This window comes from Salarias fasciatus, chromosome 7 (genome assembly GCF_902148845.1).
Source record: "Salarias fasciatus chromosome 7, fSalaFa1.1, whole genome shotgun sequence".
Lineage (NCBI taxonomy): Eukaryota > Metazoa > Chordata > Actinopteri > Blenniiformes > Blenniidae > Salarias > Salarias fasciatus.
Genome location: NC_043751.1, coordinates 26,600,887 through 26,625,936, shown reverse-complemented (window position 1 = coordinate 26,625,936; position 25,050 = coordinate 26,600,887). Strand labels below are relative to the sequence as shown.

The 25,050-nt window shown below is 45.1% G+C and overlaps 1 protein-coding gene across 1 annotated transcript; it reads right to left on the bottom strand.

The window, feature by feature from the left end:
• Nucleotides 1-812: 812 nt before the first annotated feature.
• tshz3a (teashirt zinc finger homeobox 3a) lies at nucleotides 813-17,260 on the bottom strand. Its single transcript, XM_030096158.1, has 2 exons — nucleotides 16,900-17,260; nucleotides 813-4,795 (listed from the first exon to the last, which is right to left on the bottom strand). The coding sequence occupies exons 1-2, from the start codon at nucleotides 16,937-16,939 to the stop codon at nucleotides 1,485-1,487; spliced, it is 3,351 nt and encodes a 1,116-aa protein (XP_029952018.1). The 5' UTR covers nucleotides 16,940-17,260; the 3' UTR covers nucleotides 813-1,484.
• Between the last annotated feature and the right edge of the window lie 7,790 nt (nucleotides 17,261-25,050).

The window sequence follows — 25,050 nt, the reverse complement described above, 5'->3', positions numbered from 1 at the left end:
GCTTTATTTTTTCCAAGGGACAGTCTTGGAGTCCAGGTGTGTGCCAGATCTGCTGTCTGTGCCCAGGGCTCCTGATGGCATCCAAGCCCCCGTGGTAATCAGCCCACTCTGCCTGCTGTTGTAGCCCGCCTGCCTCCTCCTCCTCCAGTGGCTCGTTTCAGAAACATCTGGTGGTTTACATGCAGCACACACCACCTGCCAGACGCCTTGCAGGCAGTGGCACCACTCACACCCCACAACAACGCAACGACACAGAAATCACCAAGAATACTTGACAAACTGCAGTTGCGAAGACAACTGCACGGCTAAAGGTTTTTAAGTTCTATTCGGCGGATATGCGGCTGTACCCTCGCGAGTAATCCGTCAGCTGATCCGTGCATGCTTAGTCATGTAAATGTGGACAATATTTTGGAGGAGTGAGGCTTTTTATCTTTGCAGCTTGAAGCAAATTACATTTTGAAGAGAAAACCATAATACGGCTGTTATCTCTCTTCATTATTAAAGCACTTTTAAAATATTGTTTCCCCCTAAAATGCAAAACGATCATCAAATCTCAGTTTGAAAAATATTAAAGAGAACAACAGTTTTATGCGGCAGTTAATTAAATTTAATCATAGAAGCACAAAGCATTAACATATTTGTCTTTTTTTTTTATCAAATAACATTTATAAAACTATTGTGCAAAACAGTGTCCTTTTAATCTTCTTCAAAGGCTCTGCACCAGTGGATAGTCATAGTCCTCTTAAATTAGGAAATATAACAAGTATGCATAATTTAAACAGCAAATTGTAAGCTTACACACTTTATGTACATTTTTTACACAGACCTGGATTCTGAGTGCCCCTTACTCAATGATAAAGAACAAGGCAGCTTTTACAATCAGCAAGAAAATCAATAGGCTGTACACAGAAAACTATAAAAACAAGCAATGAACTTCTGCAGTTTGGCAGATTCTTTTAAGGAGCTTTCTCAGGCATTTGGCCTTTTTAGGTGTTGAAAAAAAAAAAGAGAGACCAGTTTAAAATGCTTTTTAAAATCTGGACAGGACAGGACTGTACAAACGTAACAGTAAAACATGCAGTCTACCAGCAAATCAAAGCCAAAGACACAAAAATACAAAATAAATACAATAAAGTTATTACATTTCAAGTTAATAGCTGACCTTATCGTCAAAAGATTCACTGTGATCATGAAATAATCTGTCCACTATGGTGTCACATTACCAGAGGCGAATGCAGACTGAAGTAGTTGAATTTTTTTTTTTTTTTTTTCATATTTTATCGTGAAATTAATGACCTTTGAAATCCAGGGAAATCAGAAATGCTTATAGGCCAAACCGATGTAAACACCTTGTGCTGACATTTTTAACAGTAGTTCATGGCATCTTTGTGCATTACCACATGTTTCCAATATTCAGTTTATTCTTTTTGCTATCAACAGTCATTCTACATATGTTTTCCAGTATGTCTACTGCTAAAAGTACTTTAATGTTTCTCTAGTTCACACACATATAGCAGATGGTCCTCTGGAGACTTCCCATGGCTCTTGCTGAGGTGAAGCTTGATGGCGTGCTTAGTGGCAAACTTGCGGACACAGAGCTGGCAGCGATACACAGCTCCATTACTGCTGCAGTCATCTTGTGATTGTGGAGAAAGGAAGGACTCCAGGGGCACGAGTTTCTCAGTGACAGTGTGAGAGTCTCTTACAGTCTGCTTGGGGGACAGCTTGGCCAGGTCCTTGATTCTGAACCCCAGGTGGGCTTCCAGGTGGCATACATACGCTGCTGGGGTTCGGATTTGTGAGGCACAGTCGCTACAGAAAAAAATCGGCTGACCGGAGTCCAGGTTCTTAAGGAACTTGGTTCTGCCTGTTCTCCTTAGCTGATACTTGACATTAGCCAGCCAGTGGCTGATCGTGGTCATGGAGAGACCGGTGAAACGAGATATGTGCATCCTTTCCTGTGGGCTGAGATCATTGATGATGTACTTTCCCTCTGACGTCTGCCTCAGACTTGAGGCAAACTGGGCCTGCAGCAGGAGGAGGTGCTGTGGATTCCAGTTGGAGTGACGGCCCTTTCGTTTGTGGCCGTGCAGGGAGGCCTCGTCTTCCTCTTGGGTAGAGCCCACCACTTCTGTTTTCTCTGTGACCCTGGACCGTGAGGGAGGTTTTGTGGCGTGATGAGACTGTGTCAAGTTTCTCAGCATGTCCGAGATATCCGACAAAGCATTTTCATGTAGAGGACTGCTGGATGTGTAGGGTGAAACGACTGTTAGCTTTGCAGGAGTGACAAGAGAAATGGGGGAGATAGAGGAGGCTGTGGATGAAGGTGTTAGGGGGGCTGAGCCCACTGAGCCTCCTCTATCACTCTTCCCTTTTGTCAGGTCCATTGGTTGGTCATCACTGGGCTGGCTAAAACTATTATCAACTACACACTCTTGCTTTTTGGTCTGTGACGGAGGAGCAGCGACAGCGGCCTTCTCAGCCATGCTCTGGCTAAGCCTAGACAGCAGGCTCAGGGGATCTTGGTTTGGCAAAGAGGGCTTGGCTGCTTTCCCCAAATGAATGTTCATTACTGACTGAAGAGCACTTAGAGGGTTGACAAAGGGCTGCTCAGGAGGAGTATGACCAGTGATAATGGCGGTGCTGCATCTCAGTGTTGAGGCAAGTGGGGATTTGACTGCTGTTTCTCTCTTGGGCTCTGTTGCTGGGGATGCTCGGTCACTATGGCTTCCCCTGTCGCTATTGGCTGGGGTGACTTCCCTCCACTCCCGAGGTGAATCAGCCTCTCCTCCCTTGTGTGATTCTCCAGCCTCGCTGCTACACGGCGAGAGCTGATGCTCCCTCTTCGGGGACAACTGCTTAACCCTCTGCTCCACTTTTGCCACTTTCTCTGTCACCTTTTTCACCAACTCCTCCATTGCCTGAAAGTTGTTGCTGGGAAAAGGCGAGGACTGACTGAGTGGTGGGGAAATGAGAGGCTGGTTCTTGACGAGGGAGGAGAGTGCTCCATCCCCTCCGTTAAACAGGAACTTCATCTGTGAATTCTTTTCCACGCCACCTTGTTGGAGTTTGAGTGAACTGGGAAACTGGTAGGCTGCATGGATGCTCGGGTAGCCGCCCCAGCTGGGATTCCCACTCTGTGCCTTATTGATAGCTGACGTGACAGTGTTTTCCAATGATTTAAGAATATCGAACCCCCCCTTCGGGGTCTCCTTCAGGTCCTCTTCAGTCAAATAGTTGTACTTTGAAATGTCATATTTTTCCTCTTTCTCGCTGTCCTCCTCTTTACCAGCCATTACGGCAACTTGCTTTTCATTACGAACAGTCTCTTCTTTAGTGCATTCCTCCTCAACCTCCTCCTTCTTGATCTCTTTGAGAGGAGGGGAAATGGCAGGGGGAGTGGTGGTGGTTTGGAGTGGTGGAGGGGAGAAGGTGGAGGGTGCAAGTGGTACAGACTGGACCCTCTGTTCAGTAGGTGTGGTAACCCTCACGGGGTTGGGGGAGGTCGCCTCAGGAAGTGTTTTGATTCTTTTCCCCACAGAGCTGGTCACCCTAATGAAGTGTCCTGTCACCATCATGTGGGTCCGCAGCTCTTGAAGTGTATTATGGGAGCTCCCACACTCCATACACTTAAGGATCTGATATTTATTAGATTCAAACTGCCAAGCATAGCTACCACCATTCTGATGGCCATAGCGGTTGTTAGGGGTGGAGTAGGGGCTTGAGGAAGGCTTCTGTGCAGGTTCGCTCAGCTCTGCATGTTTAGCTTTGGGGGTTCCTTCTCTGGAGCGTGGTGTGGAAGTAAGGTCCAATCCCACAAATCCCCTTTTCTTAGAAGACATGATTTTGGCTGCCACAGGGGCCATCGGCTCCTTCAGAGGCACTTTCTGGTAGTGTTTGGTCTTGATCATGTGGACACTGAGGTCCTGGAGAGATTCAAAGGAATGGCCACAATACATGCACTTCAAAACTTTCTGGGCATCCTCTTTCCCCTCCATCTCCAGCAGAGATCGCTTGCGTGGCTTCGACCAGCGCTTTGCTCCACTGCCAGCCTTGTCTTGGTTGTCATCCCGATAGTGACCTGTATCATTCATGTGAACTGTGAGCTCCACCAGAGTGTCATAAGCAGCACTACATCCCTTGCAACGAAATTTACTAGCTCCAGTGAAGATGGAGCCAAACAGCTTTGGGTTTTGCCTGTGAAGCTGGACTGTGCTAAAGAGGCTGGGCTCAGAGTGAGCAGGGTTTCGGCTCTGAGGAGGAAGCTGCTGTAATGTTTTTGCCACTGCAGTTTGGTGCCAGTCGTAGCTACCACTGCTGCAGCTGCTACTGCTACTAGTGCTGTTACTCCGAGCTGGCTTTTCTGTGGAAGCCAAAGACTGTGTCTGTAGTGGAGTGGAATTAAAGTTCAGCGGTGACCACAAGGGACTGGTCAAAAAGCTGGAGTAGATTGCCTTCATTTGTTCTAAGGTGTCCATGCCAATGGGTGGAGTCTTAGCATCTGCATTCAGAGATGCTGCACTCGAGCTGCCCTCGACCTTTCTGGATGGGCTCTCAAAGTCTGACAGGCGGTCACTGGTCTCACTCACATGTGACTCACTGTCCATTTCTTGTCCTGAGAACTCTGTGGCCTCAGCTGATTCCTGGTCACATGGCTGCTCCTTAGAAGTCCCATCATTTTGCTCCACAAACCCATCTTTCATGGGAGGATCGTCCTGAGGGGCTGAGGGCAGGTCGTCAGCTTCTGCTCCCTCATCCTCCACACCGGGCTCGGTCAACTCCTCGGGAGAATAGGCTGCGAGGAGAGACAAAGGGAGAGGGAAAGAGATGAGTTAAATTGCAGGGAGTGAACACGCTATGTTAGAATAACTGGAGAAAAAGTTTCCCTGCTATGTGTGCCCGAGGACTCCCAGGGATAAATGAGCCATCTGTGTGGGAGCCTTTAAAGCTGAGCTGAGAAATTACAGTCATCCCATTTCACCTCATCAACCGTTGAGGTGTTATTTTCCTCTAGGCGAGCCTGTATTTATATACTACCCCAGCCACACGGAACTTATGCCTCCCCTCTTTTCACTCCTTCTATTGGATGAAAACAAAAAAGAAATATCTTGGCAAAAACATAATGCACCATTTTATTTATCTCAGGGCGCAACAGCTTGAAATGAAAACTAAATCTGAAATTAATGAAGCCCAATCTCACTGTGGCATTCTCCTCTGGGGTAATAAATGAGTTGGATCAACCTCCATCTGTCAGTTAATATGTCTGACGCCTCTTCATCTGCCTCTTCTCTGATTACACACACATACATACTGACACACACGCACACACAGGCAATGAGCATATCTTGAAGGATTTCAAGAAAGGGATGTCAAATGTTGATCAAATTTTGATGCGCTGAATAGACATCCCACATTGTCATCTGGACTGAAGTGAGTTCATTACTTTCTCGATACGGAGGAGGTAGTCAGTGTCAAACTATATTCTTAAAAGCTGACAGCGGTCTAAACAGGTGTTAAATGACTGGCATGATACAGTCCCAAAAAAAAAGAGAGGCCAGAGAAACAAACAATAACAAGGAGTGGGATGGCATCATGGAAAGAGAGATATAGAGGATTAAAATATTAGCAATTCATAAGCGACATACAGTATGTCTTTGCATGTCAGTGTCGACAGCTCACATGAACAATGACGGTAAGTGTGGGAGTGAGCGAGCACACTGGGATCCACACATATTCTACACAAACTGCTGTGGCAGTGAGTCTGGCCACCTAATGCCAACTCACCCACCACTCACCCCTTTCTCCCGCTGTGTCACCAGAGGCCCCCACTCCCTCACTTCCTGACCACCTCACTCACAAAACCCGTCAACTTAAGGAAAAACAAATAATATCTGAAAATAGTGGATGGCCTGTGGACAGGTCTGAGGCCATTTGGACAATATTGTAAAATAAGACGGATGCCAAAAGAAAGAACCTGTAGGTAAAAGCTTTAATGGTTGAAGCACTCGCACAGTCGAGCTTGTGCATTGTGGACACAAACAGGAACACACACACGCACTGTGACTAAATCCTTCACCCCCCCCACCACTGCCCCACGCACACACATCCAGTCTAAACAAAAATGTCATAGCTGAAATAACTCTCATTTCCAGTGCTAACAGCCAATCTCTAGGCAGCCATGCGGCTGGCGCTGGTCTGATTTGGGCCCTGGGGGCACAGTCAGCAGGCAGCCCCACTGAGAGGCTAGCCTAATGGAGACCTGGCAGGTGCGGCCCACTCTCCGTCCTCCCGGAGATTTGGTTTGTCACTGGGTATCCATTACCTGCCATTCTCCGCTGATAGACCCCGACAGCCCTGATCAAAAGATGTCGTCGGGCCCCAGTCCGCTTGGCAGTCAGTGGCATGTCGTTTGTAAAAAGGGCCAAGCAGGGTGTAAATAAAATGACATGATCACTTCCCCGGCCCCTCATGTTCTGGACACAATTATGATAATGTGGATGTGGAGGCAAGGGAGGGGCCTGGGAGAAGCGAGAAGGAGGCGAGGAGGTAAATCGCTCACGCATGGGCAAACGTACGAGCGAGCCTTTGCTGCACCGTCTTTTCCCCTCTTCTGGAAGGTATTTGTGTCAGATTCTGATTTTAAACAGGAAACCCAACCAGAATGAGGCACTTAATGTGTTTGTGTGCTGACTAGCTGGTCACAGATGTCAGCTTGCATCAGGCAGGCCCGACTCATTGCTTGACCAAGTTGTCAGGCCACTTTTTTCTTTTTCAACAAGGAAATATTCCACATATTTCTCCACAGTGTCTCGCCATTTCATCAAACTCCTGCTATATCCCATTTCACGTCACGCTATAACATTTATAAGCCTTCCCCAGCCCTTCTATGTGCTTTAAGCTGGTTGTAAACGTTTTACATTTCATACTAATAGAGCTCCAGCCCTATGGGTTATTGTTGGTTTGTCATTAAGACCAGATAGCATGTAGTGAGAGAAGTCCAAACGGACCAGCTATAAAAACCTATACAGTCAAACCGTGCTCCCAGGCAATTTAAAATGCAAAACAAAAACCATTATGTCTGAGCACTATCTGTTAATTTAATCCCCAATGACTGATAATCCATCACACAGGGCGACAACCACATCCAATTATTCTCCCTGCCTTGACTGACAACAGAGGTGATTTATCAAGCTAATAAAAGGTGATGGGAGTATAGAGGCTCCCTTAGAATAAATTATGAATATTATGAATACAACAATAGTCTTGGATGCAGTCTTAACTAATATCTAAACATATGGTGTAAGGCCAATGTATGAATTTTCCCAGTGTGTGTGTGGGTGTGAGAAAGAGAAAAATAAAGTGTGAGCGTGTGCGAGTGTGTGTGTTCCCATAATGATAGACTGAGCCGATGCCATGTGGAGGGAAGACAAGAATCATTAGGTTCCATGAATGATTCCTTTGGGTGGGGGGGGTAAGAAGGGTAGGAGGTACAGTTTCACACAATCAACATCTCAGTCACAGCTCACACGGAAATAGCGATAACAAATTCACACAAACACGCAAGCTGCAGAAAATGGAAGTCTCTTATGCGAAAACACACATTTCACTTGAACATACACAACCTCAAATACACCCCCACGTAATTATAAATAAAACTAGTCAGGCAATTTTGACACCCCTCCTCTCCCCCACCAGCGCGCACATACACACACACACACACACACACACGCACACACACAAACACACGCACTCATACGTGCACGTAGATGCGAGCGATGAGGAAAGACAGTGACATCTTGGCATGCAGGAGGCATTCCTGTGGAGTATCATTTTCATAAACATAAGGGCCGCAGACGAGGAGGGAGAGATCATCTGATAGAAATACTGCAGTGCTGCTCTGACGATCAGGAACAACAGAGAGGGCAGGGACAGGGGGTGATTAAGCAGGAAGGTGCTGTGGCTGCCTCTGAAGCCGAGGCGTTCGGTGTCTCTACCTCACTGTCTCCTTTCCTCTGTCCTGTGGGTTATTTCTTCTCTGAAAGCTTTGCTTGTTTTTTTTTTTATGCTGTGTGTTAAAACGAGCTCTGCATGCAAAAAGGAAATCTACCATGTGTTTTCTCAAAGAAGAAGAAAAAATATATTTGCACTTCTACAGTATGCTTTTATAATTATCAGTATTAAAAAAAAAATAGAAAAGAAAGCGACCTCAAGCTGATTTGCATATGATTTTTTTTTTTGTCAGTGAATGTAAATTTCAGAGAACACCACTCGATATCTCTCCGTCGTGCTGATACACACATAAGTCCCATTTCTTAAATCATCCCCCCTGATGACCGCAGGGAATATTCTTGATTTGGCCTCCGCAGCTGAGGAAACAGTCTGGGAGTCAGATCACACCCAACACGAGCAGGGTAAACAGGATGTGTCATTAAAAGCTCTACCTGTGTCTGACCAAATGACTGCTTAGTCAAAAACACAACCTCGCCAGAGGCAACGCGATTAAAAAAAGAAAAAGAGCTTTGTATGAGCACAATATTTCATCTGTGTTTTTCTCTCTCTATATTTACACAACTTACACACTAAAAGGGTGGGTGCACGGATGACAGATGCTTGTTTATTGAAAGAATAAAAAGGTGCCTTATTTCGGTTTTGTTTCTGAAATGATATTTTACATTTAAGATAGTGGAAGAAAATAATCTCTTAAAAGAACAATGTACACTCACTGCATATGTAATATCGGATTAGGTGAATGGAGAAGAGTCACAATGTTTCATTATGGAAAAGAAGAAAGGAAAATAAAAGAAATTAATGTTGTGAGGATTTAAACCTCTATAATCTATTTATAACAGCGCTTCATACAAAGACACAACAGGGATCGAGGGAGGGAGAGGATGTCGTCTGCATGGGTGGTCTCTTATAGGTCACTGTAAAGGAAAAGTTTCACAGCGCTGTCCAAAGAAAACAACTAAATCAAACAGGAAAAAAGAAAGCACATATCGTACAACCGCTGTACTTTTTCACCCCACATCATATTATCATAATTATTACTGAATCAAATTAAGAAAGCAAAAGGTTGCATGTAGGTTGAGACATTTGATTATGCTCTCGTTCAGAAAACTACAAATCGGTGCTGTCTGTGAGAGGAGAGAGTTAAACTGGATCCCAACATGTGTGGATCTTGACATGTGTACAGTATTTTAACTGGACCTTGACGCCCTTAAACCAACACGGCCCCTCAGCGGGGGGCTCTTACTGACAGGAAACAGCTCCATAACACGACAGGATAGGAAGTCACCTCATTTTCAATCAAAAAGGAGGAAAAAAAAAAAAAAGCACAAGGGGAAAAACATAAACCACTGCCTGTTCACTCGCTCTCAAGTTTCCCAGCAGTATAAGACTCCTCAAATAGATGAGAATAATTTAGTCCAAAACAGCCCCATTCTGTCAAAATAGCAGCAGATCAGTAACATACCTAAAATGCCTTTCTCTTGTACACATTTGTCAAAGTAACACACTCAATCAAACTCAGGTCTCTCCCTCTTTTCCCTTTGATCCTTACAAGCTGGCTGAAAGTCCCACGAGAAAAAAATGTAACAGGTGATCTGTGGCCATTTTAAAAATTAACAAGTCCTGACATAAGAAGCTTTTTTTTTTTTTCCAGATACGACCAGTGAAGGGTATCTTGTGCTGCTGTTCACTTTCTAGGATTTTAATGCATAACCGTGCCGTTGCATTGTGCCTGTCCAGGCTATCGTGTTACAGGCAATCATGGATATCTTTGTCAGTCTTTATTTGTGTGTGTTCTCTACCCCCTGATGGCATTGTGAATACATTGTGTCCGCCGATTGTAGTGCAGGATGTGTGATATGGGAGATGGGAAAAACAGAGAGATCATTCTGGCCCCAGGCGAAGCTTAGGGCTGAACCTTGTCAATGCGCATAGTAAGAGAGAAGCAAGAAAGAAAGAAAGAGAGAGAGAAAGTGAATAGATTCAGCCCTCAGCTGGTTGCTGTGTTATGACTGGACCTCGAAGCTGCCAGCTGCATATACAGACCTTCAAGTCCTGAAAAATCATCTAGTTTACCTGACGTGAGATGAGCCACAAACACCAAAAAGGCCTCCTGTTACTCACTTCAACACCAAATGAGAAAGTGGCCACCAAATGCACCAAGTCGCAGCTTGAAGTAGCCACAATAACAAGATAAACAAAATGGAAACAAACAACAGAAAGATTGGTGTAAACTACTTCCACAGGTGCAGGACCAAGGGCAGTGAGTGACGAGGACCGAGACGCGCCACAGGAAAGTGACGTTCCGGTTCAAAATGCACATCGGGCCTGTCTCTTATGGCGATACGTCGTCTGTCAAGCCTCCTTCGAAAGGCGAACGCCCTCCTTTTCGTCCCCCTCTACTTGATCAACACTCAGGCAGAAGTCCATGTAGCACAACGGCTGCATTTCTCCTGATCCCTCAACTGTTTAGGCCACACCTAACAATGTTATTAAAAGGTCACTGGGTTGTGTGAACAGGGCAAAACAGTAAGACAGAGGGCTGAGAGAGGAGCCAGAAATATGCATCGGATATTATCGGTCTGACTTGATGACATTTTAAATCCTTATTTACTGTTGGAGGTAAATTCCAACCTCTAACATTATTCTGGCCAACATTTTTAGTTGAGGCGGCGCAGATTTATAGCCGAACCTGAAGCCCGAAACATAGAGCATTAACAACATGTCAATTTAGACCCAATTAACCACATTCAAGTATCTGGAGATGCAGATCAGTGTACCTGAGCCGCCTGTTGTACTTGTCAATATATTGAAGGACCGAATGAAATGAAACTCTGAGTATGGCAGATCAAAGTCACGCCAATTTGCAAAAGGCATACTTCTGTTGTTAATGAATCCTGTGTTCATGTTTCCGGAGGCCTCCTGGTCGAGCGTTTTGAAAGCTGAGCTGAACCGGACCGGTTTAAATCCTGTCTGCGCTGCCCTTGTTTTCCGAGCCACATGGAAAAGGCTGTAAAACAGTCTAAGTGATATCATGGGGGTGTCACTGCGGGGCATAGACCTATCTAATTTTTTTGTTGTTGTGTCCTTGTTTGACTCCAAACAAGCTGTGAAAAATATGAATATCTTTGACAAATAAGGCAAAAGTAGCAAGCTCCAAGTTTTTTTTTTTTCCTCCCTTTTAAAAGTTTAGCATTAAAAACAGTAATGAGTTTTAAATTCGGGCAAGTGGACGCTTTAGTGGTCAGATTTTTTTTTTTTTAGTTTGAACTAAAACTCAGGATTAAGCTTGAATTTATTCACCTTTCTTGGTTTACTTCTCCCGGTTAATCACCCTGGATTTCCTTCCAGCCTAAATGTACAATACAACTGAAGCTGCTTTGCACCCAAAGTTGAAGTTTAGGGTTCGGGTGCAGGGTAAAGTGTAAGGGGGGGGGGGGGAAATCAGCACTGCAGAGTGGGACAAGCAAACCGCTCACACAACACACAGCTGCTGCCATGATCGCCTAGCAACGAGGAGGTGATGGACGCAGCCCGAAGATGGATGGCCACCATAAATCACAGTAGTGTGTAGGAGGAGGAGGAGGAGGTCGGAGACGGAGAAGAGACCGAAAGAAGGACAAAAAACAAAACAACTGTTTTTTTTCCCCCCCTCCACAGTCCTGAGAGGCAGCAGGGCTGGCCTTGCCTTGACCTCTCACTGTACTTTTATTCATGATTGTTGGGGGACGCCGTACGTCTGTGGACTCATCTGGGCAAAACTGAATGGAAATTTTTAGGTTGTCCTGACAGTTATAATGAATCCAATGGATCCTTTTATGGCGTATAATTGCAATAAATGCAGCACACATGCCTTCACTGTCAAGTTCTTTTTTCCATGATCCAACTAACTTTCTAAAGATGACAATATTGACTGACTATACCTTTCATAAAGCAACCCTCCAGGCAAAGCAATCTGGGTAGTGTAGTTGTGGGATAAACATCCCTGGGCTATCTGATTATGGCTTACTGCTGCGGCACTGGTATCTAGTAACACTCAGAGAGAGCGCTCAGCCATCCATCACACAGTGAGTGTCTGTCTAAGGCTTTCCACCCTGCTTCTTCTCGTCCTGGCTCTCCAGTTACAGCCATACACGGCCGGCCTAAATAATATTCTTCATGATAAATGGCACTATAAGCCTGGTATCCATCATTAATCTGATTTTTAAAGAAGCATCCATCTTGGAGAGAGCCTGTTAGGGCCACGGGAGAGCAGAGCAGCTCGGGTTCATTTAAAGGCCAGGCTGCTGCATGAGTGATACCTGTCAGCGTTGTTCATCAGGGAGCTGTGTGCGCACACACACACACACACTCATGGAGCATTAAACATTGACGCCATATGGCCACGTGTGCACGCAGATACACACACACACCTCGACAGTGCCTCTCTGTGCGCTCGTTGCGCATATATTATGAGTAAACAACACTAACACACTTGTCGGACTTGTATACTCACAAAGCATATTTCTTCCCTTCATTCAGACATCTAGAGACGTGTCATGGAAGAACATTCTGTCACTCATCAAAACAAAACTCCGTGTAACTCAATCCTCCCTGTCATCTAGAAAAAAAATCTCCTCTCCTCTTCGCTTCTCCTAAAGGATTTCAGGAAAACTCGCTCTTCCCTGGAAAAAAAACTCTTTGGTTTGTGTGTCTCTCTTTGCAGACTCTGCACCTCATTCTCCTTCTTTTGGTTTCTCTCGGTCCACTCTGTGTCTTGTTTTTCCCTCTTTCACTCTCTCTTTCTCTTCCTCTCTGCCCCCTATCCACCTCCCTTCTCTGTGAGTCTGGTAAAGCCTGTTTGATAAATGACACACGTCACTGTGTCAGAAGCGAAGGGTGGGTCAGTGATAAATGACTCTGTTGAAAAGGAAATCGGCTCTCTGGCATGGCCCGGCTATTCTCCTCCTGGATTGGGTTTCAGGACCCCTGAAGACCGGAGCAGCTCAGTTTCCCCGAAAAGAGCACACATCCCACCAGGCTCTAACGCTCCCCACCTCTGGGAGGGGTGGGTGGGACGTGGGGTTGGAGGGATCCAGCCTGTCCCAATTGTCGCCACAGTGCAGCTGCATCTATCACAACAGCGGTGGGACTATTTTTACAAAGCCTGCGACTCAGTGCCCAGACAGCAGTCTCGGCTGAAAACCTCGGCTGAAAGCACACTGAAAGCTGAAAGGGAAGAGTGGATGGCTAACGGTTTTCTATTTGTGACACTACTACAGCACTTACACTCCTCTTTTTCTCCTACAGCCCAGCCCTATGGCTTGACATCTGCCAAGTGTGTGTTAAAAAGGAGAGAGGACCCATTTCGACGCCCCCGCTCTTCTGCTCCTCATCTTCCCCACCACCAGAGCCCCCTCCTCTGCCTCCCCCTCTGCCCTTTTTCTCTCTTCCCATACACTGTCTCTTTTAGTCACTTGCTGGCAGGGTGGCACTGTTATCATTACACAGGCAGGATTTATGGAGTCAAGGCCTATGGCAAAAACAAAAAGGCGTCTGTCAATACCTGTGGGAAACACTCCGTCAGCCTTCCTCCGCCTCCTACCACCGGTCCTCGCAGCCTCATTAGGTATGCACTTATCAGACACATAGATCACAGACGTGACTCAACCCCGCCGGAATCCAGCCACAGGACTTTCATTAGCAGCGAGGCCTGCAAGGCCAAAACATTTGCTTCACTCACACCTGCAGACAACACCAAGCAGCGGCGTATTGTTGGTAAAGCTCGCCATCGCTGTCAACGTATGTGTCGCTGGAACAATTAGGTCCCAACCTGCAATCCCCTGCTGCTTCTCTGAGGCCCTGCTTTGCCCACGTCAACAGGAAAGCTGACGGATACTAAAAGGAGCATAATTTGGCTATGTCTTTGGTATCTATCGTGAGCTGAAGTTCTGTGAAAACAAAGTCAACAATGAAACTTTAGACTGAAAAAGCTTGGAAGAATCGCAGCCCAACCCCAACAGGTAGTCTGCAGTCACTACTGAATTCATTGATATCACAACCACAACCACAGGCTCACATTCAAACCTGACAGATTACAGAGTACAGGCCCACTGATTTGACTGCACACACACACAAACACACACACACTCAGACATGAATGATGGCTGCCAGTCTGGCAGCTGTAATCCTGACCAGGCAGAAAGAGGAAACTGTTGCTGTGGAGTCCTATCCAAATCAGACCGACCCCCGCCCCCCCCCCCCCCCCCACTCTTCTTTTTCCATAAGAGTCTCTCTCTTACAACACTCACACAAGTGACCGTAGTACATGTTTTTGACAGTGGAAAGAGAGAGTGGATTTCTCTGCAGTGACCTGACAGTGCGGTGACACATGCAACACCCTGAAAACTGGAAATACAGTGCATCTACTCCTAAGACGCGCCGGACAGTGACGGCGCTCCAGCGAAAATAGCCCCGTCTTTGCTAATATGTCGTACAGACCGTCTTGACTTCCTGTTAATTTCAACTTTTCTGAAGACGTTTCAACTGCGTCTGTGGCACAGCTAATCACTGAGCACCGAGGAAAAGGGATCTCTGTTTCCACCGTTGGGAAAATCTCCGTGTCTCATGTTTGCCTGGCTGTTTACGTGGCCAACTGCCCTTGGTTGTTAAGAGCACTCAGACCTGACCCAGGTACGCAGGCCCATTTGTCACCTGCAGCAGAAAATTGAGTTACAGCACAACCAAAGGCGAGCGGCTCTGTGTAATATCAAGTTGATTACATCAAAGTGGTGGCAAACCTCATTGGGCTGGGCACCCCGAGCTTGTCATCTCCAATCACAGTGCCTGTCAGGACTCCATCAGCCTCACGGCTAATTGGACCAACGCTAATGAAGCAGGCAAAACAAGTTTTCTACTGTGGAGAGAGAAGCCCTCTCAGACAGGAAAGAGAGAGAGAGAGAGAGAGGAGCTGAGAGTGTGTGTGTTGGAGAGACAATGAGAGAGCAAAGCAGATAGGGTGTGTGTGAATGTGTGTGTGTCGGGGTGGGGGGGTGGGGGGGGGAGGTAGATTTTTCATGCAAGTCTCAAGGTTGCAGTGGGCTGACTCTCCCCCTAAGTCCCTAATCAAGGCCCATCATCTGTCATCCTTTTCTTTGCTCTCTCTATCACCATGCTCTGTGCTGCAATCAATTCATCATCACCCTTTGTGTGCCACTGAACAGTTGACAACTTTATAACTTGCAGCTGCACGGGCTGACTGACAGGGGTGGAAGGGGAGCATGAAAAAATGAAGAAATGAATAGATGAATGAATGAACAAAGAAGCGTGGTTTCAGGGAGAAAAAGTTGTTTTCTAAAAACACAAAACGATCTACATTACAGCCTTTTATTCCCTTTCGTCAACAGAGAAACAGCAGTGTAGCAGGGAGGAGAGAGCACACAGTAGAGGGAAGAGGAGGAGATGAAAAAAAACATCCTTCTCACTGATCTGAAATCAGAAAGCTTTCAGTCATTCTTTATGTGCTCCCCGCGGCCACTCTGAGCCAGTGAGCATGTACATTAGGCTGGGGCATTTTGATGAAATAAAAGCCCAGGCCAGCTTATGGCTAAACAGAATGGGAGCACTCACTCAGCCTGTCTCTGATTGACCATTAAAGCCATTGATGAATGGGCCTGTCAGGGGAGAGACAATTAAATCAAACATGAAACAAAGCCGTTGTGACGGCCCGGTCTGACAGAGCAAACCCATTCCTCCCCTCCATTACATAGCACACGGCTCCTTTTACAACCCCTAACCCACTCCTCCCGCCTCCTCTACCCACTGTATGTGTGTGACTTTGTGTGAGTGAGTGTGTGTGTGTGTGTGTGTGTGTGTGTTCAAAGTGAACAAGTGAGCATGTGCACATGGGAGTGTGATGTTCTCTGCTGGAAGTGTGTGTCTGTTTCTGTGTGTGATGTCTCACTGTGAAACCACTTTGTCCCCCCTCCTCCTCCTCCTCCTCCCCCCCACCCTTCCCTCCCTGCTTCTTTCACTTTTTCGTGAGTCACTTGACCATCGGAGTGATACAAAGTGTGTGTGTGTGAGTGTGTGTGTGAGAGAGAGAGAGGGAGTGAGTGAAAGAAAAGAGAGAGAGAGTAAAAAGTACACAAGGCCTTTCAAAGTGGTTTAAACGTGACGTCAGGGGCCTGCAGCACATGGTGGGAAGTGATTTTCTGATGCAAATCGGGAAGGATCAGATCAAAGCCGCATGACAGCCAATCAATCAACCGTCAAATCAGACATGGCAACTGTCGATTATGGCTCCTTCCAGCCCACGAAACCCCATTGTCTGCTTTCAAATTGTTTATCTTATTCTAAGAAAAGAAAATCCTCAGAGGTAGAGTTTTTTCTTTCTTTCTTTTCTTTTTTTTCCCCCCCAGAAGTTATGCGCTCGGATCAAATGCGCACAAAGCCCTTCTGCTTCCCTTATGGCACGCCTCAGGGACACACCATCAAGAGAACTGAAACACAGAGGCTTTGTTTTTTTTTTTATTTTTATTTTTTTTTTAACTCTTACAGATCAAAGTCGGGATCGGTAAAGTATCCGGGATTTAAGTTTGCAACAATAGGAAGTTTACAAGCGGATCCGATTTGCGGGGGCTGCCGTAAACCGCACGAGCGTGGAGAGCGAAAACGCAGCGCCGCTCGACACTGTATACAAACTGTACATCCGCTCGGAGAAAGGGAATACTTTCTATCAGGTCGCACAAGAGTGGCCAAGAGTGACAAAGCGCGTCGTCAGACCGACCACGAAGTGGAAACGGAAATGCAGTGACCGTAAAGTGAGCTTTACTAAACAAAAAACAACCCCGCGCGGCTCTGACACGGTAAACCTTCGCTTTTTTTTTTTTTTACGCAGTTGTGTTCACGTACCTGCCGCGCGCTTCGGCGCTTCTTGTTTCCTCCGTGGCATTTCTTTTTCTTTTTTTTTTAATCGGCAGAGATTTCCGTGAAAAGTCTTTTTCTTCTTTTATTATTATTTCATACAGCTTGCCCCCTTTCGCCGTATCCGGGAAGATCCACCTCTACTCACAAAAAAAAAAAAAAAAAAGATTCACGCCTTCGTGTAGTAGACGGCGCAACATCGGGGAGTCCGATGGAAGGAAAAGCTGGAAATCATGGTCAGGGAATAAAGCGAGCCCGCGGGGGAGATGAGAGGCATGAGGCGAGGGAGCCGTCAGTGTTTTGGTGGGAGTATCGGCGGCGATAGCCAGCGTCCACCTCGGCTGCCTGGTCTGGCAACAGGCAAAGTTGAGGGATAAGAGAGATGATCGCGTCACTCACAGCGGGAGAATGGGCAAACCCACCGCTCCGTTAACTCTTTACTTCTCAGAGAGGGGCGGACACCACACACACACTCACTCACACACACACTAAACACTAGGCAGTGTCCTCCTACCTCTGATTTTCATATGAATCACGGTTGCAAAGAGCCATTACTTGATTATAAGACGCGGGAGGCTGATTATTACATGCCACAACAGCTACAAATGTCTGAATAATATTAGCAAAAAAAAAAAAAAAAAGTCATTTGAACTCATTAGCACACATTTTTAACCTTTTAACACAGTTTCTTACTAATTTAGTCCACTATTGTGAGATTTCCATGGGAATTTTGAATAACTTGTGCTGTACTAATAAGATTTTAATAGTTCTGGTTACATGTATGTGTAAAAACTATCCACATATACATTCACATAATTCGATTTTTTTTTATACATGCACATTAAATCCCTCTAAATCACAACTGAGCATATTATTTAAAATATTTTGCCTTTATTTTACCAGGTGGGTCAAGTAAGATCCAGTTTTCATTTACAAGGATGACCCAGCCAAGAGGCAGCAATAAGGCACAAAGAAAAACAGAGAAACAAATACAATAATACACACAATATAAGAAACAATCACTGATCTCTTCCTTGGACTAAATCATAATATTATACACAAAAGCAATTTTTATTGTACAAAAAACAGCAAACCAATTTAAATGCGCTGTCACATCTGCAATATGGCAAATATAACAAACAGTACATACGATCGTGTTTATTTATTATGTGCAGTGTGTAGGTGAAATTCAAGAAAGAAAAAAAAACAGCTCGAGTGGCCTCAAGTCATTTTTGTAGTACACTCACATCATTAAGCTCTTTATTGGTGCAAACATTTGAAAAGCAGTGTCCCTCCACACCGCCTGAAAACGCAAACATGTTCGATGCCTCTTCCCCGCTAATTTAATGTGAGCAGTTAAATGTTAGCTTTCATCGCTGTAAAAGCATCAGTTCTCCCATATATCCACATTAGGTAGAGATCAAAGCCAGTTCAAGGAAGGAGCATTAAGTCTCAGTGCCAAGGTAATGAGGCTTTTTTCACCGCTTGTCTCTCTTTTTTCTCGAGCCAGCAGCATCTCTGCAGAGTGAGATGGTCCCGGGTCTCCTCCTGTGCTTCTGATGTGTGCTGACCCCTGCCAGCGGAAAAAAAGGGAAAAAAAGAAAAAAAAAGAAGACGCATACAAATACCAAAACACGCTGCGTAGGGCTGCTCAGTGCCACACACATATTTTGCAGATGGAGAAATGCAGGAAAACCCAGGGATGTGCTTTCACACGCACACATTCGATGACATACAGGCGTCGTGTTTTTCCCTTCATTTCCCCGTTTCTCACACACACACACACACACGTACTTGTGCACACACAAGCGAGAATTAAAGGCCTCTGTGATCAGGACTCGGCACTGCCTCCCCTCCTCTCTGAGAGCACAGAGGCTGGGTCCCTGTCACTTTAACAACATGAAATTACAACCCAAATGGGATGTCAGGGGTTAGCGGTGTCTCTAAGAGAACTATGTGAATATATTTCCTCCTATGGACTTGCCCCCATCATGACCTCCCCCAGGAACAAGAAGTAACCCGGTGATTGGCGTTTTTACAGCCAAATTAAACCGTCTTGCAGCCTGCTGAAGGCAGGAGGAGAAAGCAGCCCTTCCAAAATTAGTGAGCCATCATCATGACAGAAAGTAGTGGGGACATGGTGTCATCCAGCTACTGTATCGATTAACCCATAAATAGTATATGGCCTCTACACTGTGGCTCTCCCTGGCTTACACTGTAAATGGAAGTTATCTCGGCTGTACATCTGTCTTGCTTTGCAGTTTGTGTTAAAACACATATATCCATAGAGCGGATGGCTGTTTAGCACACTGCCAAACAGAGGACAAGATGCTTTTAATGTAAATATGACCCTAAACCTCAACCCTAACCCTCATAAATGCTTTGAGGTTCATAATAAAAATGAAACTGCAATTATTCGATGTCAGATTACTCATGTTGTTTCAGAAATCTAAATTTTATACAGGAACTTTGCATATTAAGAAAAAAAAGAAACTCTGACTTTTTAAACAACTATGTATCACTCTCGCCTTTGTCAGGTAGGCCTGCTGCATTATTCCTCTGCTCCCGCTTTTGAAACCAGAATTATCATAAAAGAAGAACGTCTGTCAGGCTCGCATTGATTTGCACACAAGTTCGCCCAATCAATCTCAAAGTTGCGATTAAAAAGCATGAGCTACTTCTATTTTTCTACTGGAATCTTTTAGCAAAAAGAGAGAGGCCTTTCAATTTCATTGCCTCCAGAACACTCAAGTATTCATTGCGCTCTACTTTTTGCTTTCAACCTCTCTGCGGGAGGCAGGACTCATGACATCTATGTATGCTGTGCCTATTCACGATGCTATTCAGCCTTCTGATGTGTGCTGCGAGTGATCCCTCAATACCATCGGATCGCTGTGGCTGGCCCACACCCAGTTATGAGTCTGTCCAGAGAAGCACCACAGAGCAGAGGCCTGGCAAACTGGGAGTCCCGCTCAGAAACTTGGTCCGAACTGAGGACCAATATTCTTTAATTTGGGAAAAGTTGTAAATAAACGCTTCCTTCAAAATGCAGTGAAACGAAGCCAAAGAGAGGTTCCATTTATTTCCTGCTCAGAGATAGTGGTGTTTGTTTGTGTGCATGCATTGTTGGCTTATCTGTGTATTCATGTGGCAATGTTCACATTGGAGTGAGGGTGCATAATGCATGGCCCTGTTGGGAAGAGTGATTGCTTTATTCCTGCCTTGTAGGTGCAATGGGGGCCAGGGCTGTGTCTTTGGGCAGCTGTATGGATGGCTTGAGGAGGTCTCCATCATTCATAAAGCACACTCCTACATGTAGAATTGATCTTGCAAAGAAACAGGGTGGCAATAGCAGTTCATCAGTCTTCCCCGACCACAAATCACTCTGAGGTGTCCCCCCGGGGGAGAGGTGACACCATTGTCAGTGCAGCGCTCCCCTCGGACAACAGAAGGGGCAGGGCAGGAACCCTCGCTTATGTGGTGGCCCCGGAGTGTCCGGAGAAATGTGAAGAGAGCTTCAGCCACTCACAGGAAACACTCTACATGAAACTTGCAGAAATTCCTTGACCGCAAATCAGCCAAACTGTTGGTATCACATCACAGCCACGAGCAGCTGAAGAACTCTTCAACACACAGTCCTTTTCTTCTCTTTTCAAAAGTGTGCGTCCAATAGCGGGTTTACACACGAGAAGTAAATGATGATTTAAAAGTAGAAGAGGGGCATGATTGCTATATTACTTCTTTTTTTTTTTTTCAAACATCTGATTAATTTTCAAAATGCACCATCGCAGCAGGTGCTGAAGTCAAACAGGTTTTATAAAGGATGCATAATTAAAGCTACCTTTACTCATAGTGTTTAATATATGCACTTCTGCCTATTAATAACCCAGGTCATTAATTTGTATAAATCAGCACCAAGTAATTTCCAGTCCTGTGAAGAGAATTGGTGAGATGAAGCTCTTTGCCTTTGGCCCCGGGTTGCGCATTACACTCATCTTACATTAGGGCACATGCTTTTCCTGTTCCTCCTCCTTCTCCTCCTGCTGCTCCTCCTCCTCATACTGCTTGGACTTTGTCATTGATCTTCATTCTAAAATAATCTCTTATCATTTCTCATTGTGAGCCTGCAGAAAAACCTTTTCCAGATCCCAATTCATTAGCTTCACACTGAAAATAGAAAAGCTCAGGGAAAGGTGGACATGTGATGAGGGCTCAGAGTAAGCACCTTTCTAATATGTCCACCGAGCCACCTTTAAACGCTCATGATCTTTCTTTACTCTTTTTGACACGCTACAAATTTTTCTTTTGGGCGATCGCTGCCCCACAGCACGGAGCGCTCAGCTCCAATGTCGTCATCCCTCTCTCCTCCGTTATTAAGCCGTGTAGATCAGTTTTCAGTCCGTGTCTTCATTAAAAAGCATTAAGATTCACAAACTGAGTGGGTCAGGCACTGAAAAGGTCTCTTTAACATTTCTTTGTGCTTCTTCCCTGACAGCCAACAAGCAACTCTTTCTCAATCATTGTCCGGACAGAAAAGGGGAGGCGCGTGTGAGATGAAAGTGGATTTTATCACTTTGTAGGACATCATAAGGAAAACCTGCTAATTTGATACAGCTCATCCTTAGGGTGCTAGATGACTCTTCACCATTTCAATTAGTGCACTTCTGATTGTAGAGGCAGAACTCAGGCGATTGATCAAGTCTTTCTCTTTTTCTTCTTTTTTCACTGCCTCATTGCCCAAAAGACCCTTTTAAAATATTCAGGTAGATTATGAATGGTTACACCCCTATCTATTTATATCTCCTTTATTGACAGTATTACATTTATATGAAGTCAAGGTGAGGGATTTAATTTAAGACTCTTGCAGAACTGCTCAGAATATTCAGAAAAAGACTGATTAGGGAACGATGATGTATATGATTAACACCTTTTGGAGAGAAAGTTTAACACGGGGCCGGATGTAACTCTGATGTGGAATTGCTGGGCTTAAAGCGCGGTTATGGACGCATTTTGGGAAATTGCAATAAGTTTTGGGAGCTATGGTCTCACTGAGTGACTAATAATTGTGGTGTTACCTTGTTATGGAAATTCAAAGCTGCGTCTGGCACATCGCTCCTCTGATGTCACGTCAGTCTGCTTAGTGCTGTCAGCTCGTGTTTGAGAGAGGGCTGATTTCTCTCTTTCCTTCCCCTTCTCGGGCGGGGAACATAAAAGGGAGGATGTTTATGATGGACGGGCAGCTTTTTAAAGAGAAGCATCACAGGGTGTTGGATGGGAGGGATCCGAATCAGGACGTCTGTGATGTGAAGAGACAGACAGGAACATCCTTCTTCTCGTGTCGAGATGTCAAGCAGGGGGAGTCTTAGCAGAGTCGACAGTATCATCACTCTCCAGAGAGAGGCAAGAATTCGCCAGAGAGGAGAGAAGTGGAGGGACAGTGGTGCAGAGCACCTCAGCCACCTTGGCCTGACTTCTGAGTCAGGCTAGGATTTTTACTTATTTTCCGTTCCCTGTTCATTTCTAATCCTTCAACCAGGACAGCGTTTGTCATGGAAGGCACTATGTGTACAACAAAAGAAGAGAATTACACCTATTTGTGTGTCTGAACTACTTTTAGTAACTGTTAAGCCTTTTTGGAAACAGATTCAATCACTGCATTCAAAATTAAATGAGAAAATGTCAAAAAAAAAAAAATATGAAGGCTCTGCCAGGAGATGTCTTATAAAATCTGAAAATATCACACAGAGCGGTTCAAAGACAACTAAATCTGTTTAGCAGAGTCCTCAAAAGCTGACTAATTAACACATTTCTTTCTTGTAGACCTTTGGTCAATGTTCAACACAGAAACTGAAATGTAAAAACAACTCCTGGGTGTATTGGTGAGAGTACATTAAGACTATTACGCCCAGTGTAGTCCGACATTCAGCTAAAAAAATAGCTCAGCATGTAACCCATTTACCCATTTCTGTCTTTTATACTTCAATTACATGCACGCCAGAGCGGTACAAGACTGAATTAGCATATTTTCCAAATATCAGTTATACCCCTAAAATGATAAGTAATGTTATTAATACCGGGGGAGGTTTGAGGACGGAGTAACACCTCTCCTGTTCATCCTGGTTTTATTCATCCTTTAGATGAGATCAATCTAATCTAAGCACCCAAACAGATATGCTGTTTAACTTTGCTCAGTCTCGCTCCTGAATGCATATTGTCAGGAGCTTCTTTCACCAGAATTACATCTGAAAGACATTCCACTTTTAGAAATAATCTGCATAAATTTGCACCTTTTAAAAAATATGAAGGTTCTGTCTTTCTCCTCCTCTGCCTCTTATCCAGTTTGGTAATTAGCCTTTGACCCCCCTGGGCTCACGCAGGCGTGAAGATTGAAGGACAGAGATAGTTTAAGCGATGGATTTGTCATAGAAATTTCTCATCAGTCTGAAATCTTGAGGGCAGAGCTCCCAATTTATTACATTATAGAGCACATCTTGTAGCACTATCACTTAGGAAGGAAGTGTCAAGCAGAATCTGGCTTTGACTGTCGTGCCAACTCCATTTGCCTGGGTTTTACAGCGTGCCCCTTGACTTTGCCATGTGTGGAGAATCACGAGATGCTGGTGATGGGCAGTAATTCCCTTGCCTATATGAGTGAGTGATCAGAATTCATATTAGCATCTTTACACGCTGATGGCAGCCTGTCACTCCAGGTGCCAAGTGGTCTCCTTGGACTGCAGTCAGTCACTCGCAGGGAGGAGGCTGCTTCCCATTTTTATCTTGCAGGAGGGCGAAGAAAAAAAAAAATCACGTTTGGCGCCATTAGGTTCATTTCATAGACAGAAAGAAAGATAATGAGCTCAGCATCTTTTCAAAAACTGCTTTTGCACAGTGTGTGAGAACATCCCTGTATTTGTGAATATTTGCAGGATTGCTATGCACCAAAAGGCAGGCGTGTCTTTGCACGTTTTCCGTTTTGCAGCCTTTGATTCTGTTGTATTGGTTTCTCTGTCTGTAATTTCATGAGATTAATGACACTGTCACACACTTGTGAAGCGTCCTTAACTAAGATTCAGCGGCATAATGTCCACTCCATCTTTGTTTCATTTTTCCCATTCAAAAGGCATTCCAATCAGCTTTAGGCCATCTTGAATCCCTCCTCGTTCTGGCTACTGCGCACCGATGGTGCCAGTGTTGGAGGGAGAGTGTTTTTGCCAAACAGATGGAAAAGCATCACTGTGTTGCTCTCTCTCTCTCTCTCTCTCTCTCTCTCTGACACACACACACACACACACACACACACTTACTCACACATGCATACTTCTCTCTTGGTGATTTCATGGCCTGCATTGACATTCAGTCATTCATTACAAAGTGAATTAATGTGCCAGAGTTGCAGTTTTCCCTTAAAAACAGATGTCGCCGGAACATCTAATTAAGCAGCACACCAAATCACTGCCGTGCCGCTCGGTCATCTCCAGCCTTTCTGCTTCTGCCTAAGACAGTCTGTCTCAGACGTGCTGAAGTGCAGCTGTGTCTCATCCGGATCAGGCTTGGTCGGTGTTGTGGTTTTGACCTTAGTGCCCAATAACCTAAATCACTATTTAAATTATTCACACAATAACGACAGCAGAGCACTCCATTATGAACATTATTGCTGAGAAATGGGCTGGGCTGAGGTGAAGGATGAGTCTTATCTTTCGCTGTCAGTCGAGACATTAGTCATGGTAACGGGTCTCTCAGACCTGTGTTCAGGGTTTTCATTGAGCTTTACATAGCAGATTTATCACAGATCACTGTCTGATGTCAGCGTCCTAACAATGAGATGAGATGACCGTCTAAATCTGTTTGGCTCCTGCAGTGTAATTTAAGGTCTGGCTGGTGCGGTATGTGGTTATAGGCATGTAATTGTCAGTTTAATGTGATGCATATGGAGTAAAGATGGTGGCAAGAACCGGGTTTAAACGGGAAACCGAATTCAACGTCGCACTGCGCTGACACTAACATCTACATTTTCTGCGGTTCGGGGAGTAAACGGAACTTCAGAGCGAGAAAAACTTTCCATTTGAACCAAACAAGACAGAAGAACGGAAAGTGTTTTCTCTGTCATTGCTCTTTTTCCCTGTCAAGAAGCCAAACTCA

What these genes read in the sequence shown, in the direction of transcription:
- tshz3a (XM_030096158.1), bottom strand. Translation starts at nt 16,939, where the DNA reads ATGCCACGGAGGAAACAAGAAGCGCCGAAGCGCGCGGCAG. An exon ending in AGCGCCGAAGCGCGCGGCAG is followed by an intron (nt 4,796 to 16,899) that starts GTACGTGAACAC and finishes CTCTCCTCGCAG; the next exon opens with CCTATTCTCCCGAGGAGTTG.